The 20,310-nt window shown below is 39.1% G+C and overlaps 1 protein-coding gene across 2 annotated transcripts in view; it reads left to right on the forward strand.

Annotated features, from left to right (window-relative positions):
- LOC103587691 (chromosome unknown open reading frame, human C11orf63) overlaps positions 1 to 20,310 on the forward strand; it is a 58,593-nt gene that overhangs the window by 12,755 nt on the left and 25,528 nt on the right. Inside the window, exons 2-3 of one of the 2 annotated variants that reach the window (XM_008569214.1) lie at positions 837 to 1,353; positions 18,008 to 18,121. In XM_008569214.1, the coding sequence (XP_008567436.1) occupies positions 837 to 1,353; positions 18,008 to 18,121 (631 nt within the window). The remainder of the gene's footprint in view (positions 1 to 836; positions 1,354 to 18,007; positions 18,122 to 20,310) is intronic. The other variant, XM_008569213.1, reaches the window with a different exon arrangement.

The raw sequence follows: 20,310 nt of genomic DNA on the forward strand, positions 1-20,310 counted from the left end.
CTTTACAAATTGAGATCGTCATGGGGAAAAGGGAGGACTTTATTTATTTGGGGTCAGATGCACTAGTTCACTTCCCTCAGGCAGGACCATATGTTTAACCTTTTACTCAAGTAGGGCCGTCCTACAGCTTCAAGTGCGCGCTGACCTGTGTGCAGAGTTTTGTAAGCATAGACCTGATGACCAGACTATGAACCTTTCTGTGAGTCACGGTATGATTCTAAGCCTTGGTATCTTTCTGTAATAAATTTGATAAAATCTGCAAAGACAAAATGAAGTGAAAAGCGAAGTCACTGAAAAGAAGGATGAACCTATGTAGGTATTCAGTTGGGATAAAACCTTACTTTCCCCACAAAAGGAGCAGACTGAGGCAAATGTCTAGACAGCAGTTCCTGTTTCCCTTCCCAGACATATAGCCAAATATGCATATTACCAGCTAAAGTGTGAAATACAATTTTATCTTCACCAGCTAAAATACTGAATCATTGTGGGTGTGCATAATTGCATTCTTTGAACCACAGTGATTCATTGGCTTAACATTATTTTTTAACGACAACTTTTAACGACATTTGTTTTTCAGTTGTTTTCTGGAATTTAGAATTTCACTGTCTCCCAGTTTTATTCCATATTTCAATGAACTTGGATAACTAAGACCTTTTTGCCCTTATGTGTCATATGTGGATCTCATTTTAGCCTGAAATACATCTTTAACAAATAGATAGTAAAAGGGGAATTATAGGAGAAATTTTGAGATTGATTTCAGATAAAATTATCGACTGAATATAATGAGTGAATTCATTTTGATTGAGGACTTGCCATTTCTTTTTTGCTTTGGGCAGCCAACAACCAATAGAAGACAAATATTCAGACCTCCGATATGACCCAAACTGGAAAAATAAGAGAGAGGAAGGGCAGTTGTTGACTGTGGACGCGTTGCCGGAGTCTGCAGACAGCTCTCCAGAACGTCTGCCTTTGGATCCACTCTACCCTTCCAAGGAGGGTTTGGTGGAACTCTCAGAGGGAAAAGGCAAACAGAAAAAGAGCTCACAGAGTGGCGCCTCCTTACTGGGTAGTGAATTTGTAAGCCCAGACTATGAGCATGCAGCCCATCGCAGTGAGCCATTTTCAGAGCTGAGTGACAATGACCTGGAGGAGAAATCGAGTAACTTCTCTCAGTACGTGAAGAGTTCAAGTTCACATAACGAGGTTTTCCTGCCAGGATCACGTGGCCCTCGGCGAAGGAAGTCCAAACAATATTTTGTGGAAAAAAACAAACTGACTTTGGGATTACCCACCCCTAAAACAAACTCTTATCTTCAACTTCACCAACAAAGAGGGGAAACTCACCTAGAACAGGTACGTAGTGGCTACTTAAACGTCTCTTCTGAAACACTCAACTGGAATTTGGCTTTGTTTGAAATGGCCTCATATCCCTTCCTTTGGGATGATGATGTCATTGTAACCACCTGTCTGGGTAAAACAAACGCTTCCATGCTATACCCTATATGTTGCCCCTTCATGTAGGACAAGGGGAATTTTTGCACAAATTCTTAGGAACAAAATAAAAGCCATCAATGGTTTACAGGGTTGTAATTACTATAATTATTAAATCCAAAATGTCCTCATTCCAGGAACCATAGAATGTTTAAAAACTGTATTCCAATAGATAAAATACAGGATTGAGCATTTCTTTCCTGTGTGGATTGCTTATGTTTCCACAACAGCATTGGTTTCCAACCCTATTAAATTCCCCAACACAGTGGAGGTGACATGACACACTTATATCAATAACTGCAGCTCACATACATAGCGATTCTCAACTCAGATTCTGTGTGCATATTGGGTGGTCTTGGGAGGGAAGTAGGGTATAACATGTTTTTTGGTTTTTGCTTTTAATTCTTCAGATGATTCTATTACCTTTTCAACCACCATTGATAATCACTACACCGTCCTTTATTGTTCTGTGCAAATGACATATGATTAAGTCTTGGTCTCTCCATCTATAAAATTAGAAAAATAATGTGTCCTCTCTTCTTCATCTGATCATTCTAAGGACAAATTCTTCCCAAATGATGGACTCAAACTGGTTGGAGCCAGTAAACTTAGCTCTATTTCATGGGCACACAGAAAGATTTTATCAGCCCACCCCCTACTGGATAAGACCATGGACACAAGAAAAATGTGTGGCTAGATCAGTATAGCCCACCACCCTGTGGAAAAACAGCTTGAAATTTATCACCTGCTAATGTGGGATCATTTCAAATATGAAGGAGAGGTTATTATGTTAAGTGTGGATGCCCTTAGACCTCTTCCAAATCCCAATTGGTATTATTTAAAGTGCTCTAACCTGTTCTAACTTCTATATATTTTCTGATGGAAGAAGATCAATGAGGTGGATGAACATTTGTGATTTTTCTTGATTTAGAAATTCCCTTGATAGTCTTAAAGGATTATGTCACATCTTTGCCTTTGTAATTAATAAGAAAATGAAGGAATAGGTGTGGTATATTTAGCTGAATTAGCAAAACAAAAACTTAGGTGAATTCAAGCTGTTTTCAACACTTTAACCCAATTTTAAATGTGAATGTACCTTTTTGTTTCATAAAACTCATATGTAATTTTGAATTTTGTTTGGTTGCTCATTTTAAAAATAAGTAAATTCAACATTGCAATATCTGTAAAAAATATTCATAGGGAGTAATTCTTCCCAGTCCAGGACAATGTTTTTTCATTACTTTTACAAGTGTTCTCAAAAGGAGCTGATTTAAAGGAGAGGCAAATAATAAGCCAAAAGAAATAGTTATATTTCTAATAATAAAAGAGAAAAAGATTTGTTATAAACTCTTTAATTGCTGATTTCTTAATTGCTAATTTTTTTAGTAGTTACAAGTTAATTTACTAAACAATATTGGGGTGAGTTGATTGTCAGTTATTCTGTAGCCTAATTTCCTCGATGGAGGAAAGTTGAAATCATTTTAGGTTTGCTTCGTCTTTAAGCTCTTGAATTACTCTTCGAAGGGCCACTAACCTTTTCCACCACTTTCTCCAGGTTCAAATCTCTAAGGGCTGCTGGCTAATTGTATTCAAAATTGTCTCTTCGTTTTTCCAACATATATTTTCTTCCTCTTACTCATATTCTTTTTTTTACCCATGAACTTTTCTATTCTTTTAAAAAGGATAGAAATGAATTTAACCTAACAGTGATGTAATGATATGTGTAACATGTTTTATTGAATTATAGTCGGCATAAAATGATGTGTTCCTTTTGAATCATTATTTATATACAAATGTGTGCAGGTCTCTTTTGCGAATACAGATTATATGTTCCCTGTGGGCAGGAACTGTGATTTGTACTTATTTTGAATCTTCATAGTAACTAGCCTAACACACTCTAAGAGCTCAGAAAACATATGGGAAATGAAAAATGTATCTCTTCCATCACTTCCAAACTGTATTCTCTTTAGCATGATTTGAAGTTTATGTGGGAGAAATGGTATTTCTATGTTTGCAGTCCTGGCTGGATATTAGAATCACTTGAGAAGCTAATAAAAAAAAAGTGATTCATGGCTCCATCCAGACTGGTTTAAATCTCTAAGTGGGATTCTGAGCATCAATATATATATATTTTTAAAGCTCCTCAGGCAATTCTAATGTGAAGCCAGGTTTGAGAACCGTTGTTCCAGACAAGACCACTGGTTCTCAGCCTTGGCTTCACATTGGAATCATCTGGAGAATTTTTAAAATGCTTATTCCTTGGCTGAACCACTGAAATTTTGATTCAGTTCATCTGGGCTGAATGCTAAGATGGGGAGTTTTCCACACTCCCCAGCTGATTCTAATGTTTAGCCAAGGCTGAGAACCAGACTCCAAACATTAGTGTGCAATCAGAATCCTCTGGAGAGCTTGTTAAAACAGATTGCTGGACCTAGCCCCCCAAATTTCTGATTCAGTAGGTGTAGGGTGGGACCCAAGAGTATGAATTTTCTACGTTGTTCCAGGTAATGCTACTGCTGCTGTAAGGCCCACACTTTGAGAACTGGCCTTTTTCTTCTCAAACTTTAAAGTACTTATGCACTACCTCATGATCCTGTGAGACTCAGTGTGCATTTCTAACAAGCTCCCTGGCGATGCAAGGCTGCAGTCCATGGACACACTTTGATTAGCAAGGGGCTAGAATAAAGAATATAAAGGTTTTATCAGAAATCTAAAAGCATAAGTCATGTAAGTCAGTATCCACAAAACATTGATATTTTCAGTGGCTGATAGGATTATTCAACCGATTTGTGGGTCGGAGATGAGAAAGTGGTGGTGGCAGGTTTGGAGGCTATTGTTTTAAATTGAGCAGCATTTATCTGGAAGTTTTTAACATTTGAATGTTTTCCACTTGTTATTACTTTGAAAGAGATGACAAATGTCTTTTAACTAGGAACACTGAAAGGTTCAATGATATCTATTGTTGAGTGAATAAATAAGTGTCAATTACCATTAGGCAGCTGGGAATACATAATTTTGTTGCAAACATCCGTGGCTAGCTGAATCAGACAGGGTCTTAAGACAGAGTATTTTATTTGGGAAGACTTGAAAGTCTAAGTTTACAATATCCCAATGAATATGTCTGTGTTTTTTTTTTTTTTAATAAAAGTTGAAAAGCTGATTAAGTTCAATTGAAAAATAGACAAGGATTGGGCCGGCCCGGTGGCGCACTGCTACAGTGCGCCGCTTGGGAGCACGGCGGCGCTCCCGCCGAGGGTTCATATCCCACATACAGACCGGCCGCTCACTGGCTGAGCGAGGTGCGGGCGCAATGCCGAGGGTTGCGATCCCATTGCCAGTCCCGGTCTGGTACAGGCGCGACACTGAGGGTTGCGATCCTGTTGCCGGTCCCGGTCTGGTACGGGCGCGACACTGAGGGTTGCGATCCGTTGCCGGTCACGAAAAAAGACAAAAAGGAAAAAAAAAAAAAAGAAAAATGGACAAGGATAATAAAGAAAACTCCAGAAATTAAAAGTAATGAGAAGGATCTAGCGCTACTTGATAATATAGTATATTATAAAGCTTCAGTAATTAAATAATATGGTAATATTTAATACATATACAGACAGAAAAAATGGAACAGAACAGAATAGAAAGTCTAGAAATAGAACCAAATTACATAGGAGAATATATTACCTCTAATTTGATAAATGCCACATCTCAAATCATTGAGAAAATTATAGGCTATTCAATAAAACCATTGGGTAGCTACCAGGGAAAAAAATTAAGTTGGATCCATACCTCATATCATACAACAAGATAAATTCCAAATGTTGAAATATTTAATTAAACCATAAAAATACTAGAAAAACATGGGAAAATTTTCCCATAACCTTGAAATGTTTCAAAATCCAGAATCTATAAAAGATTGATGAATTTGACTTCATAAATATCAAGCAGGAAAAAAAAAATAAGCAAAGTCAAAATATAAAACAACCTAGGAAAAATATTCCTAGTTCATATCACAGACACATCACTAATATCTCTCATATATAAAGAGCTCCTAGAAGTCAATAAGAAAAAGACCAAAATCCTAATAGAAAAATACACAAAGGATATGAATAGACAATTCACAGAAAAGTTAATACATATGGCTATTAAACATATAAGAAGATACCCAACCTCAGTTATTGTAAGAGAAATGCTGTATATTAATACTGTATTGAGATTCCATTTTTCACCTATAATTAAACTATCAAAATTCCAAAAGTTTGATGAACATGTGGGCAAAAAGAGTACAGTCAAGCTGGCAAGAGAATAAATTCGCATAACTGGTATGGGAGGCAATTTGTTAATATCTATTTAAAGTACAAATACACTTCTTGAGAAAGTAGAACAGAATGGCCAAGATATAGACTTTGAGCCAGGTTGATTGCCACTGCCACCTGCTAGCTGTCTGACCTCGCACAGGTTACTGAACCTCTCTGTGCCTCAGTTTCCTTACCTTTACCTTCGTGTGTGTGTGTGTGTGTGTGTTCGGCTCTTTTGGCAGCTGGCCAGTACAGGGATCCAAACCCTTTACCTTAGTGTTATAACACTGTCCAATAACCAACTGAGCTAACCGGCCAGCCTCCTTATCTTGAAAATGGGGATAGTAATAGTACTGTCCACATGGGATTATTAGGAACATTAAATAAATGAGTTAATATATGTAGAGTACTTAGGTCAGTGCCAGGCTCATAGCATGCACTTTATAAGCATTCACAATTATTATTTTTATTTGTTCCAACACATTATACTCCTAGGAATTTATTCTATTTATATATGTGTGCAGGTTTTTTTTTGTTTGTTTGTTTAGTTTTTTTTTGTCTTTTTCGTGACAAAGACAATTTTTAGTTAATCATTTCTAAGGTAAGGGGATCACAACCCTTGGTGTGGTGTCGCCCGCACCGCGCTCAGCCAGTGAGTGCACCGGCTATCCCTATATAGGATCCGAACCCGTGGCAGGAGCGTCGCTGCGCTCCCAGCACCGCACTCTCCCTAGTGTGCCACAGGGCCGGCCCTATGTGTGCAGTTTTGAAGTCACACCTGTACAAGATTATTCTTTATTTGTAATAACCAAAGATTGGAAAACACCTGTCATTTGGGGAGTAATAAATAAGTTATCCATACAATAGAGTACACTGCAGTTCTTAAAAAAAAATGAGGATGCTCTCCATTAACTATTATGGACAATTTACAAGGATTTGTTATTAATAGAAAAATTCAAGGTGTAGAACAGTGTATATAGTACTTAAAAAGTGGGGAGGAATAAATATATAGATTATATTTGTGTGGTATGCATAAAAAATTGTGGAACGCTGCATAGATGGTTAATTTTAAGGGGCAGAAGAGGAATGGGTGAGAGCACGACTTTTTGCTTTGTACCTTTTCATATCTCTTATTTTGAACCTTGTCTATGTGTTACCTTGTTAAAAATTAAGTTGAAAATAGAAACAAAAATATGGGAGAGACAGTTACAATATACATTTTGTAGTAACTGGTATAACTTCACACTTCCTTATTGCTCAGGGTCATCTGTATAACATTTTTTGCTTGTAAATAATGGCTCAGAGTAGAGCCATTGAGTTTTAAATTTAATTGTTCCACAATCTTTTTGCCGTTTTTCATAGATCTGTTGATTTTACCTTAAAATGCACTGGAAAAATCACCTTTGAATACATACATTCTTAATCACATGATGTGTGAAGCAAGGAACTGATGTAAAACCCAACACACACTAGAGGGCACCTAAGTATCACCATCAGGCAATAACTTTGCTGGACAGTGCTCACTTTTACTCATGATTTGTTCAGTAGCCAAAAGTATTTGTCTGAAACTCATAAGAGTTTGAGTCAATTTATGATCCACCATTAAAGGAAATTGTGTTTTGAAAAATGAACTACCTTTCTATCTTAATTCTAATGTGACTTTGAAGACTGTGAAGGTAAAATTTACTGTGGGTTCAGAAAAGAGCTATAAGTGCTTTATACATATTATTTAGCTCATGCCATGTAATTTCATATAAAGGGGTTACAGAGAGTTTGCAAATGTGAAAATAGCAAGGTTACACCTATAGTCTTCAAGACAATATAAAGTCACAAATAAAAGTCACTGTCTACTCTAGATTAACACACCTTTGTGGCTATTGTTAAGACAGCAGGTCAGTGAGCCAACAAATATTTATTGAGCACCAAATACATACTAGGTACTCTTCTTCATGCGAAGGATGTAATAGGAAAAAAGACATGCAGAGCTCCATCTTCAAGGAGTTTAACATACCAGTCGTGTAACACAGACAAGAAACATGTAACCAAATAATTTCAGGTACTGATAATCACCTGGAAGGAGACTTTATTTGACAGAGTAATGAGGGGGGATGGATTCCTTTATTTAATAAAGGAATGAGTTTAATAAGTAAACTGGGCTGTTTAGCTAGGTACTTAGGGGAGGTCTCTTTGAGGAAATATCATTTGATTGAAATGCAAATGGACGAGGAAGAGAAAAGCCTGCAAGATCTGGGGGAAGAGTCTTGATTTACCCCAGCTTCGGTAGCAGCATTATTGCACAGGGAGCAAAACAACATTGTGGGAGAAAGAAAGAAAACCAAAACAAAATACTGGTTTGGGAGGCAGACAATCACGAATTAAATCTTGGTTTTTCAGAATAGCACTTACTAGGTGTTTGAGCAAGTGACTCCTTAAACCTTATCTTCCTCATCTATTGTATGGGGTCGATTTCTGCCTTGAAGAGCTATTTGAAGAATTTATACAAAGCTCCTGACTTGTGGCAGACACTCAGTAAAGGGAAGCTGCTATTGGGAAAGGCAAGGAATCCATCCAGGGAATAGGCCCTCCTAAACAGCTTTTTTTCTTTTTTCAGGCTACAATGGCTCAAAATGAAATAGATACAACTTCAGGTAGAAAAAAGATAAAGTGTAGCTAAAAGGATAACATTTTATGCTCCTTTAGCCCATTCTATGTGTATGTGTGACTCCCAAAAGACTTTCTGCAAAGGGACCTGTCTAGGCATACCTCACACTTGCCATGCTATATCCCTTGAGGGTCCCCCAGTCAATCGAACACTGTCTCTTGAGTTATGGACCCTACAATCTCGTATCCAACTAGTTGGTGGTATTTCCTTAACAACTGCATTTCGTCTCAGATACTGTTTCAGATATTTATACTTCATGATATAAAAATTATGAATAACTTTGGATCGTATATTTGGCACTTTGGTTTTGAAGTGCAATTTTGTATCCTAATCCTTTCAATACTTCCCTCCACCCTCCATTCTATCGTCTTCCCTGCCTTCAAAGTGGTCTTCTTGGATACAAACCTGGTTATATCAACATGATACTTAATGTGATTCCCTGATAAAATTCAAACTGTCAGAGTGGTACAAAAGGCCCTTCGAGATCTGGCCCCTTCCTGCCCCTATAGCCACGTTCTTTGTCACTCCCCCTTTGCATCCTGTGCTTCAGCCATGCTCTGAGAACTCACAGCTCCTAGACCCAGCATTTCCTCTGGGCCTTTCTTTGTTCATCCTGAGGGACTACTCTCCCTGGTTTGTTGGCTTGGGAAAACCTCACTCTCCTTTTAAAATTCAGCTCAAACATCTCTGCCTTTATGAAGACTTTCTGAATATCCTCCCTCCCACGACCTCCCTCACCCCTGAACACCTACCATAGAACCCATCACACCGCAGTGCGCTGGTCTGTGTATCTGCATGTCTCTACATGACTGGGTGCTCCTCAAGGTCATGGGCCAGTTCATCTCCGAATTCCCAGAGCCTGGCCTACAGTAAGAACTATCTAAATATTCGATTTAGAAATGTAATTTTTAAATCATTTTTATCTGGCCCAAAATTTCATTGTTTTTAAATGAGAGGGGGAAAAAAAGGACTAATGTGAGTGTGTGTTGTTGACTTAAACACTGGAATTTGAAGTCAAAAGACCTGAATTGAACCCTATTTTTAGTGGAGTTATTTGTTACCTTTGGCAAATCACAAAATCTTGCCGAGCCTTAGTTTTCCTCATTAAAGTGAGGTTACAAAGTTTGCCTAATACCACAGATTCAGGATTATTGGGATGATCAGATGAGATACTGTGTGTGAAAGCTTTTTATAATCATATAGCCCTATATAAATATAAGTTATATTTACTATTGAACATTTGAATTTACCATCTCCTACTGGACAAGATTAATATCTAAGTGATATATTGCTCTTCTTTTCCTAGTTTTGAATTTAGTGAAACTTTTGGTTGTCTATAAAATTAAGCTTTACTTTTATTTAAATTATGATCATCATTTTGTAATTATATTTGGGTAGAAACAAAGAATTCTTTTTTACAGAATTCTTCCAGTTTGGTGGTGCTTTTGAGTCTCACTTGCCCTATTATACTTGTAAAAATTATCCTTCTACAGAGTAGGAACTCTGTAGATGTTCATTGATTGATAGATTTTCTTATTTTGCCCTGTGCAGCACCACAAGAGCACTTACTTATGACAGCATAATTTCATTTGAACTTTATGATTTTTCCAATACAAGACATTTCTTAAGACATCTTTCTTGTGTGTGCTATTCAGCACTCAGTTGCTTAAACTACCAATTTGTATGATATATAAAGTGACACTTCATTAATTTGACGTTATTGAGGAGGGATCCACAAAAAGAAAACTTTCCACGTAACTAAAGCATGCCCTTTTGAAAGCCAGAAATTTAACATAGTTAATCATTTCTAAGGATAGCTTTCAAAAATGTACCTACTGTACCTGATAATTCTGTGCTATCTTACATAGAGCCTATTGCACTCTTCTGTAATAAAGTCAGAAGCTGTGGCAATGTAAAAGATTCTTTGCCTCTTTATTAAATGACCGGACCCAGACTGCTGTGAGTCTGTGGTCATGGTATGCTGCTGTCAGCACCCAGCAGAAAGCAGATATGTATGTAAACAGTACCAAGTGAAAACTGCTATACTAGAAACATATAAGGTCCCAGGAGAACCCAGAAAAAAAGTGCCTAAGTCTGTTCTGGTAAACCCAAGAGGGCTTCACAGAAGAGGCAATCGCGGAACTGGTTCTTTAAAAAGAAGTTCAAGTTAGCAGAGGGAGGTGGCAGTAAAGGTACTGCAGGCAAAGGAACACATGCATTCAGGAAGCACGTGCAATGGCATAAAGTCATGAAAGAATGCTAAGCAGAAAACTGCCGGCACCATAGGAACCTCTGCACTACTAGTTGGGAACTGGCAGCTGGCCAATAAGATCAAATAAATTGGTTAAAACATATGAAAAATGATTAACTACATACCTTAACTATTTGATGTCACTTGAAGTATGAAAATACACACTGATTCACCAATTTTTTACTGAGGGGCCAAGACCTTTGCTATCAGAATTTGTGGATTCTATTGATTGGAGTTTTGCTACATCTTTCCTGCACCTGTTTGAGAGAATTTCTGATTTCTTGAAAGAAAAGTGCAAACTTAAAAAGCCTTTAGAGACAATCTAAAAACATAATCTCTCTAGATTTTTATGATTGTTTCCCCTAATCTTTTACAGATTTTTTTTAGAACCTACATGTTATTTTACTGTTTCCTTTTCTTGGGTCATTCTAAATTAGTTTTCATGATTTCTCCAGACTGTCTAATTTTTAAATAAGCTTCATAATTTTAGTATAAGCAAGCACAATAGGAATAAACAGGTTTGGGAACAAATGTAAACCACTCTTAGTAAACATACAACTCAACTAGTGGAAGCAGAAGTGCCAAGGTGTCCTAGAGAGAGCCTACCAGCCACAAGCCTACCAGCTGTGGGCATTGGGATATCTTCAGGAAAAACTGGGCAGTGTCACTTAATCCAATGAGTTAGTTAAGGAGAAGGTGGATACTGCTGGACTAGACCATGAGGATGTGAGTGTGGGTATTTAGGCTAGAGAAATTGTCAGGTGTCTTTCACGTAGGCCCTTGTATATCATCCTAAAGCAGAAACCCCCCAAATGAGTTTCCCACACCAGCAGCACCAGCACCACCTGGGAATTCATTAGAAGTGCAAATTCTTGGGCCCCATCCCAGACCTCCTAAATCAGAAACTCTGGAGTGAGGTGCAGCAATCTGTGTTTAAGTGATTCTGCTACATGCTCAAGTTTTAGAACTACTGTGTTAAAAAGTTGGGCCTTTCCTCTGATTGATATGGACTCACTGAAGGATTTTAGTAATGGAGCAATTTCAGTACAATGTGTGAGCTTTGTGGTAAATAACATTTTAAAAATCTCTACTGTTATCATCCAGAGGTCATACTTATATATTCTTAGTTTGCTGTGGAGAGTTCAAATTGGCGGATAATCAACCTTCCTATGAGTTACACAAGATGTTACTAAAAATCTCTTTCACATTCTTGAAAATGGCCAGTTACTGCATTTATTTAACATGTATTTATTGACAGCTTATGATGTGTCAGGCATCATCATAGGTGCTTGGGATACATCACTGAACGAAACAGACAAAAATCCCGGCTCACGTGAGACTAACTTCTACTGAGAGAAGATGGACAATAGACAAAATGGATAAATTAGTATATCGGTAGGTGGTAAGTGCTAAATATTAGTGGGAGTTAAGGAGAGAAATAAAGCAGAGCAGAACTAGTAAGGATTACTGGGGTGGGAGAAAACTTTGAGTAGGCCACCAGGCAAGATCTTCCTGAGAAATATATGGAGGAGGTAAGAGAGCACACCATTCGAATATTTGGGGAAAGAGGACTCCTGGAAGAAGGAAGAGTAAATGCAAAGTTCAGGGGCTGAAGGGCTTGTGGGCCTGGGGCCGAGTGGGCAAAGGGGAGAGGAATGGAAGACAAGGTCCGAGTTTCCACCTGATTGTGTTCATAGTCGGCTACCTGGCTTTAATATAAACCACAAATCTAACCAGACAGACAAGTAGACAACATGCATTCTGATGTAAATGGGACGGTCAGTGAGCAATGTAGATTGATCTTTTCATTCGTTCCTGTTTACTGAGCAGCTGTATGCCAGACACATTCACAGCCACCAAGTAGCCACCTGGAGCTGTACAACACAGAAGCCCTGTGCGTCATCTCTCCTTTTTCCTGCCTTCATGGAATTCACAGTCCAGGAGGGAAAACAAACCTAATTACCAGAGTGATACTTGTTATAAAAGAGAAAATACAAAGTACTAAGGCCCCGTGCTCAGGGACCTGTGCTGTGGCCACCTGTGGGGTGTCAGGGAAGGCTTCCTGCAGGAAGTTACACGCATTTCAGCCAAGGCTGGAACAGTGAATGGGATAGGTCAGAAAAAGTGAAGTGAAGGGGCGTTTCCAAGCAAACAATGGCATATGCACAGATGCAGAGATAATGGTGCCTGCGGCCCATCAGCAGAGCTGAGAACTACTACAGTAGGAGAGCAGGAGCCAAGGCTGAAAAAGTAGCCAGCCAGAAGCTGCAGGGCCTTATACACTTTTAAGATGAAGGGCAACGGAAGGTGCTGACAGGTTCCTAAGTAGGTGACTGACCTTTAGTTTGGAGGCTTTAAAAGCTCAGGTATTTTATACTGAAAATGAATGTAAAAAATTATACAGTCAAGCGTTTCAGTGTCATCAAATTCTTATTGAGGTCTGGCTGGTTCCTCAGTTGGTAGTGGGCATTGTTATAACACCAAGGTCAAGGTTTTGGATCCTGATACTGGCCAGCCACACACACACACAAAATCTTATTGAGCACATATGTGCTAAATACATTATGAAGTGTTCTATAGGAATGGAGAGAGTGGCCGGCAGCAGAGCCAAAATATGTCATGTGTTTTGTCTCTAAATAGCTCAATAAGTCAAGCTCCTGGATAATTAAACAGCTATGCTAAATATCAGTGTTGCAGCCCAACAGTGGTAGACTATCTGTATCTTTGTGCCTCCTCCTCTTTTGCTGGTTATGTATAAATGCAGGCAGCAGCAGTGCTGATGTTAGCAGTCATAAACCCACACATGGCAAAATGTATTAGAAATAGGACAGAGAAATAAATACTTCATATCACTCGTTAGCCAGGTTAATAAAGACTCACTCAATCTAATGATTATGTCCAGAAGAGAGGGATTAAATCACAGATGTGTTAGAATGATGGTAAACAAATAAAATTTTTAAATCGGATTTATTGGCTTATTTAATTGGGGGATGGGCTAGTAGTTAATATCATCAACGAATAAAAATAACAAAGAACGTAATAAATTAATGTGGGCCCCCTCACAACCTCTAAACGTAAGGTTAATAGTAAAAAAAGAATATAAAGGAAAAAGGGAGCAAACCCTCCAGTGATTGCAGAATTTAGTGGTAATATACTTATTTAAACTTGTTTCAGTGTGTGCCTATGCAGATACACTAATTCAGGTATAGCTCTCGGTAAAGCATCAACTTTTTTTTTCATGGTGCTGTCTGATTCTCTAAGAACCTGATGAGTTTCTTTGAGAGAGAAGTAGCAGCCCAATCTAGCTCAGCTGTACTCAATCTCAGTTGCTTTCCTACCTACAAACCCTCACTTCAAAGCAAGGAACATAATGTACAATTTTTTAATGGCTCTAGACCCAGGCACTCAGACTCTCTGCTCTGCGCCTTACCTCAGTGTAAACACCTAATCAAGATTGCCTGCGCTTCAACAATAGCAGCCAAATGCAATTCGAGAACCACAAGCCTTTGAAGTCCTCCCTGCAAAGGCCGGTTTTCTAGTCTGGGATAATGACATGCCATGATTGCTGTCTTTGTTGTATCTTTTCAGTAGAGAAGCAATTATAGGCCCCAATTTAACAGAATAGACATTACACAGCTTATGATGCTCAAAATGCGATTTCATTTGATCATTTTCTCGATTTGATTGGTATTAATAGAATGGTTCACAAAAAAAAAAAAAATAATAGCTAGCAGAGGTTGTGTCCCATTCCACTTTCAAAGAGATAATGTAGAAGTATGCTTTCCTTGCCCAGAGGCTCTCGCCAGGGTGATTCAGCCACTGAGTTCCACCAAAAAAGCCTGTGGATGGAAATATCGTACATCCTATGTCCTCTGGGAAAGGCAGCATGGGACACTGTATTTTTAACCTTAAACTTTTTACCAGACCTGTATAAGAGATCCCATCATTATCCATCGAACAATTAATATCACCAGTGATAAACTGAATTAATTAAATCAAGCCCCTTCATTTCTTTGCCATTTACCAAAGTCAGAGAATCACAATCTATGAAAGCACTCAACTTCTCTTTCTCCCAGCCTCCAGGCGACAATTCATCCAAGAAATCATCTCATTTCCTCTCCTGCTTAGTCAGCTTAGTTAGACTTTTTTACTCTCTTGACCTTCATTTCATCTCCAGGACAGAGTTGATTTTTCTTTTAAATGGGTTGTGTTTCTATTTAACATCATGGTAATAAGGGATCGAAACCTTTGCCATAACGATGGCAGAAGTTGTAAAACCTGATACTTCCTACTCATCTGGTGCTCTCTGAACTAGCACAGTCAGAGGGGCTGAGAAGGAAAGGTGAGCAGCGGCTTCTGGCCTGGAGCAGCAGCAATCACACTTCTAAACTTTTCATTTCAATTTCATGATGTTGCCAAGTTTTCCATTTAGAGAGTAGGCTAATCTTTCAAAACCTGGCGATTACTCCCATTTGTAGTCAGAATTCCATGATCGAATAGTACATTTTTGTTCCTTCTTTTAGTAGTGGAAATTCAAGCACAAAAACATTTTTTCCCCATTTTCAGATCAACCTTTAAATATTTAAACTTCCACACCATCTGTCTGCCTTACCTATCTATCTGAGCACAGTAAGTGTGATAGTCACTTCACTAGAGTTAGTACAGATAATTCAAGCAGAGATAAGGTTATACACAAAATAAAAGAAACAAAATGTTGTCTCTTTTGTGCCACAAAAGCCACATTGAGTGGAAAGGAATAAATTATCTTCATTGTCAAATATTTACTATCAGTATTTATTATCACTTAATATTTGTATTAGTCCGTTTCTGTTGCTTATAACAAAATACATGGAACTGGGTGATTTACAAAGAAAACAAAATGTACTTCTTATGGTTTCTGAGGCTGGGAAGTCCAAAGTCCAGGGAACACATCTGGTGAAGGTTTTGGTGGTGGCAACAGTGATGGCAGGGTATCGTACTGACAAAATAGTGGAGCAGAGAGAGCAAGAGAGAGAGACAGACTCTCCTCTTCTTTTAAAGCCCTCAGAACCAAGCATTTTTAATCCATTCACTACTGCAGGGTCCTACAATCTAATCACCTCTTCAAGGCCCCACTTTTCAATTATCATAATAGAATTACCCACCCTCTTAGCAGTGACAGTGGGGGCCAAGTTTCTAATACATAAAACTTGGGAGACACGATTCAAGCTTCAGTGAGTTTTGGGGGGACATAATTCAATCCACTACAATATTTAACAAGCATTTCTATCTCTTTCTATATTGAATACTAGTCTATATAAGTATGGAGTAAAAGTAAGCAGCGGAGGGAGGATTTGAACCCAGAGGACAGATTCCAAATCCCATGTTCTTTCCAATCTTATTCCTTGCCACTTCTCACATACACAGCCCACCAGAGGAAATTTAACAAAACCAGTTTAAAGCCTTGAATCTAAATTTAAGAATGAATTATATCAGTTGCAAAAGAGAGGGACTTGACAGTGTTTACCCTTACAGAGAGGGGCCAAAGGAGCCCAACATGAGTAACACGTGACCTGAGTAACACATCACAGGAGGAACAGCAGAGAAATATTGAGACAGGTCCTCTAAATAGGAGCAGGCTTAGGAGAGGAGACATATGAGTCAGCTTCTACCAGTGCAGGGCTGCTGTCTGAAACAGGGATTGACGTAGTCTGCATTATTCCAGAGGGCAGAGGGATAGAAAACACGAATGACATATTTCTCCTCATGTAAGGAAGAGCTTTCTGTCATTTACATTGCACAGTGATGGAGCAATATGTTCATCACACATGAAACAAATTTCTCCTCCTAAACCCACAGAAGATCATTAAACATATACTAATATCAATAAGCAGGTAACTCCCTCAGAAGCTGGGGCATGTGTTCAGGCAGAGAATGGACGAACATCTACCAGGGATGGTATGGACGTAGTGGAGGTCGAACAGAATTATTTCCAGAACATTAAGATTGAATAACTTTAAGTTTGCTTTCTGCGGTGCATCCAAATGGCTAGAATTCCACATAGCACAGAAACTGTCTAATTTCTTTTTTTCTTTTCTTTTTTTTTTTTTGTCTTTTTTCGTGTCCGGCAACGGATCTCAACCCTCAGTGTCACGCCCGTACCGGACCGGGACCGGCACGGGATCGCAACCCTCGGTGTTGCCCCCGCTCCTCACTCAGCCAGTGAGCGGGAACCGGTCTGTATGTGGGATCCGAACCCTCAGCGGGAGCGCCGTCGCGCTTCCCAAGCAGCGCACTGTAGCAGTGCACCACCGGGCCGGCCCTAATTTCTTGATTTAAAACAGGTAGCCAGTGGAGGCAAGGAAGGGCCCTTGAAAAATGCAGAGACCTAGAGCCCATGTAGCTGCTTTCATCAGTGGTTCCCCAACCTGGCTGCAGATTAGACCCAACTAGAGAGCTTTTTGTTTTTTCATTCTATTTTTTAATAATAGGGAGATTTTAAAATATGCTACCATCGAGGACCACCCCCTGAGCTTCTGGTTTAATTGGTTCGGGGTCAGACCAGGGCATTAGTATTTTTTAGAAAGCTTCCTAAGTTTTTCTAGTATCTAACTAAAGTTGAGAACCACTGATCTACATTATTCAAATTCACTGAGTACCAAAACTACAAATTCTGCAGGTCTAGGATGATATTTCTAATAAGTGAGTTGGCTTAGCAAAACTCTTAAATGTACAGGCTTTGGCATTAGACTACCTTGCTCCTCTACTTACTAGCTGTTGATCCTGAGCAGGTTACTTAACCTCTCTGCACCTAACTTTTCTCATCTGAAAAAAAAAAGGGATGATCATAATACACACCTGATAATGTTGTTGTGAAGAGCACATTATACGCTAAGGGCTTAGGACAGCTACTGACACACAATAACCATTCAGTGTATATCAAATATTCTTATTTCTGTTGTTCTCATCATCTTGGAGGATAGTGCTATTTCATCACATTTCTATTTGCATGATCACACATAGCTTATAACATTCAGCTCAGATCACTGTTCTAAAATTGGGTCCCTTAATATGTATCAAGGATTTTAAGTAAGTAGTAGTTTGGCCTCAAAACACCAATTCTCCTTTTATGTCTGCAAGGGAAAATATTGTTTATTCCCATTTCTTTTGGGAACAATCTGGTTCTCTGAAGACTGAAGAGATAAAGCTTTGAAATTAACTGAAAGTAAGACCTAGCCCTGAAGGACCTCTTTTTAGAGTACATTGGCCTGAGCCTTATGGCTCTAAGACTAAGATGAATCTAGTTAACATGCTATGTATGTTTTACCCTCTTAGATCTCCTACCCTGTCACAGTAACTGACAAGACATCTATTCAGAATGCCAAAGAGATTGAAAATGCTGTCATCGATCCTGAAGACAAATGGCGTCAAAGAGCACAACAGCTAAAGGTCACCTGCTAGATTGCTTTTTAAGTGTGTCTCAAGCAGTACTGCTGAATATGAGTAGGGTTTGTGACTGAGTTCTTATCACCGAAGGGTTTATTTTTATGCCTGAGAATATTATTCATCCTCCTATGGGTAAGGCTGCTTCCTGCCCAGGTGAGACACTGCTTGCCCAGCCAGCCAGCCCTACCTGTTTTTCCAAAGGTTCTATTTTCTATACGAAAATTTATCAGATCACGCTTTAAACATACAGAGTTAGAACCCCTCACAAAAGGAAGGCATGGAAAAAACGCAGAAAAAAATCACAGTTCCACAGTATTGTCTAATCTGTGCTGCACCCGAGTCTGTTTCCTTTTGGAGCTGGCATTACATATTATCTCTAGGTGATGAAGACACTATCCCTAAAAACAGATGGGAATACCGAGAGCCTCACCAAACCCTCATTTGCAGAATGGAAAAGCTTACCCGCTGTAATTTAGCATAATGATATCCTTTTTGACCATGAGTTTAGTGTTTTGAAATCATAAATGTGATTTCAGGGAAGATTTTTCTAAAATTGTCTCCACTGACTTTATCTAAAAGAAACAGAAAAAGCACTAGCAGCTGTTTCTTTTTTTCTTTTTTTTTTTTTCTTCTTCAATCAATGTATGGAGTTATATGGAGTCACTCTTGTACCAGGTTTTATCTCTGATTAAGAAGGAATGAGCCCTTTCAAGTCACAAAGCTTATGGAGCCTGTTGACATCATTATTACAGTGGTAAATGTAATAATAAAAATAATAAAGTTCATCCCAGCTTCAGAGAAGTTAGAAGAGAGGGACATTCCAAATCATTTTTTTTTTCCTTTTTGTCTTTTTTTTGTGACCGGCAATGGATCGCAACCCTCAGTGTTGTGCCCGCACCTCGCTCAGCCAGTGAGCGTCCGGTCTGTATGTGGGATCCGAACCCTCGGCGGGAGCGCCGCCGCACTCCCAAGTGGCGCACTGTAGCAGTGCACCACCGGGCCGGCCTCCCCAAATCATTTTTTTTCTTCCTCACTGGTCTCCAGGCTGCTCTTAGGGTTGCAAAAAAAAAAGAGATAAAAACAGTTATTCTCCCACAGCTTCCTGAAAGCTGATGCCAGGGAGCCCACACCCAGAAGTTGCGAGGATGGGGACTAGAATGTCTCCTGTCAGTGGGATGTAGAGGACAGTATCTACTCCCAGACCTGACAGAGACCGGGGAGGCTGACCAACAGGATCCAGAGGACAAAGGAAACACTTTAAGGCTTGTCATACATTATGGCTGGTGGACTGGGTCAGAAAACATCAATTTCTGGGCTGCGACCTGCCATTTACTTGATGCATGATTTGGGGCAAATCTCGGCTTCCCCAAGCCTTAAGTTTCTTCTTCATTAAATGAAGAATTGGCTTAAATCACTTTTAAGGTCCATCCCAGCTGCAAAATGGTTTAATTCTGGGACCACTTATTTCTAAATATTTGCATTACCAAAAACACATTTGAGGCATATAAGATTATTGCAACATACACCTTTTATAATTGTCTGTAAGAAAAATGGTAGGATTCTCAGCCTTTGATAAAATAATCAAGGTAAAATCACAGTGCTTGATTCATGGCATGACCCTAGACAAAGGCAGTAAAAACTTTGTATGGAAGAAAATCAAAGGAAAGCCAAAAGAATGCTTTTTATTCTCATTGTGTACTATAATTAGCATAACCCACTCCTGAATGAAGACAAAGTCGAGCAAAACATCTAAAGATTGTTAGACCTCAAAAGACAGCAATGCGGGGTGGCCCAGGGATGGTTCCCTTTCTTTATTTAGAAAGGACTTTTAGCTGCCTGCTGCATTTTACACACTGGCCAGGTTCTCGCCATACACACACTCCAGGCTGCTTTTCTGTTTCCTCTTCAGTTACCCAAGTTTGATGGCTCTGTTTGGTCCCCACTCAGCTGCCACCTCTTGTGTGAAGATTTCCCAGCCTCTCCAGCCCCTCCCCTGCCTCATCTCTGCTCCTGTGTGTCTTGTGGCTGGACCACTCACTCAGGGCTTATCACAGTTGGCCCTGTCTCATTAGCAGCTGCCTGTGTTTCTTTTGTACCAACTACACTAGAAGCTTCTTAAAGGTTAGGATTGTATTTTTCTCTACATCCCCTACCACAATGCTTTACCCAAAGCCGATGCTCAATAAATATTT

Source organism: Galeopterus variegatus, unplaced genomic scaffold (genome assembly GCF_000696425.1).
Source record: "Galeopterus variegatus unplaced genomic scaffold, G_variegatus-3.0.2 Scaffold478, whole genome shotgun sequence".
Lineage (NCBI taxonomy): Eukaryota > Metazoa > Chordata > Mammalia > Dermoptera > Cynocephalidae > Galeopterus > Galeopterus variegatus.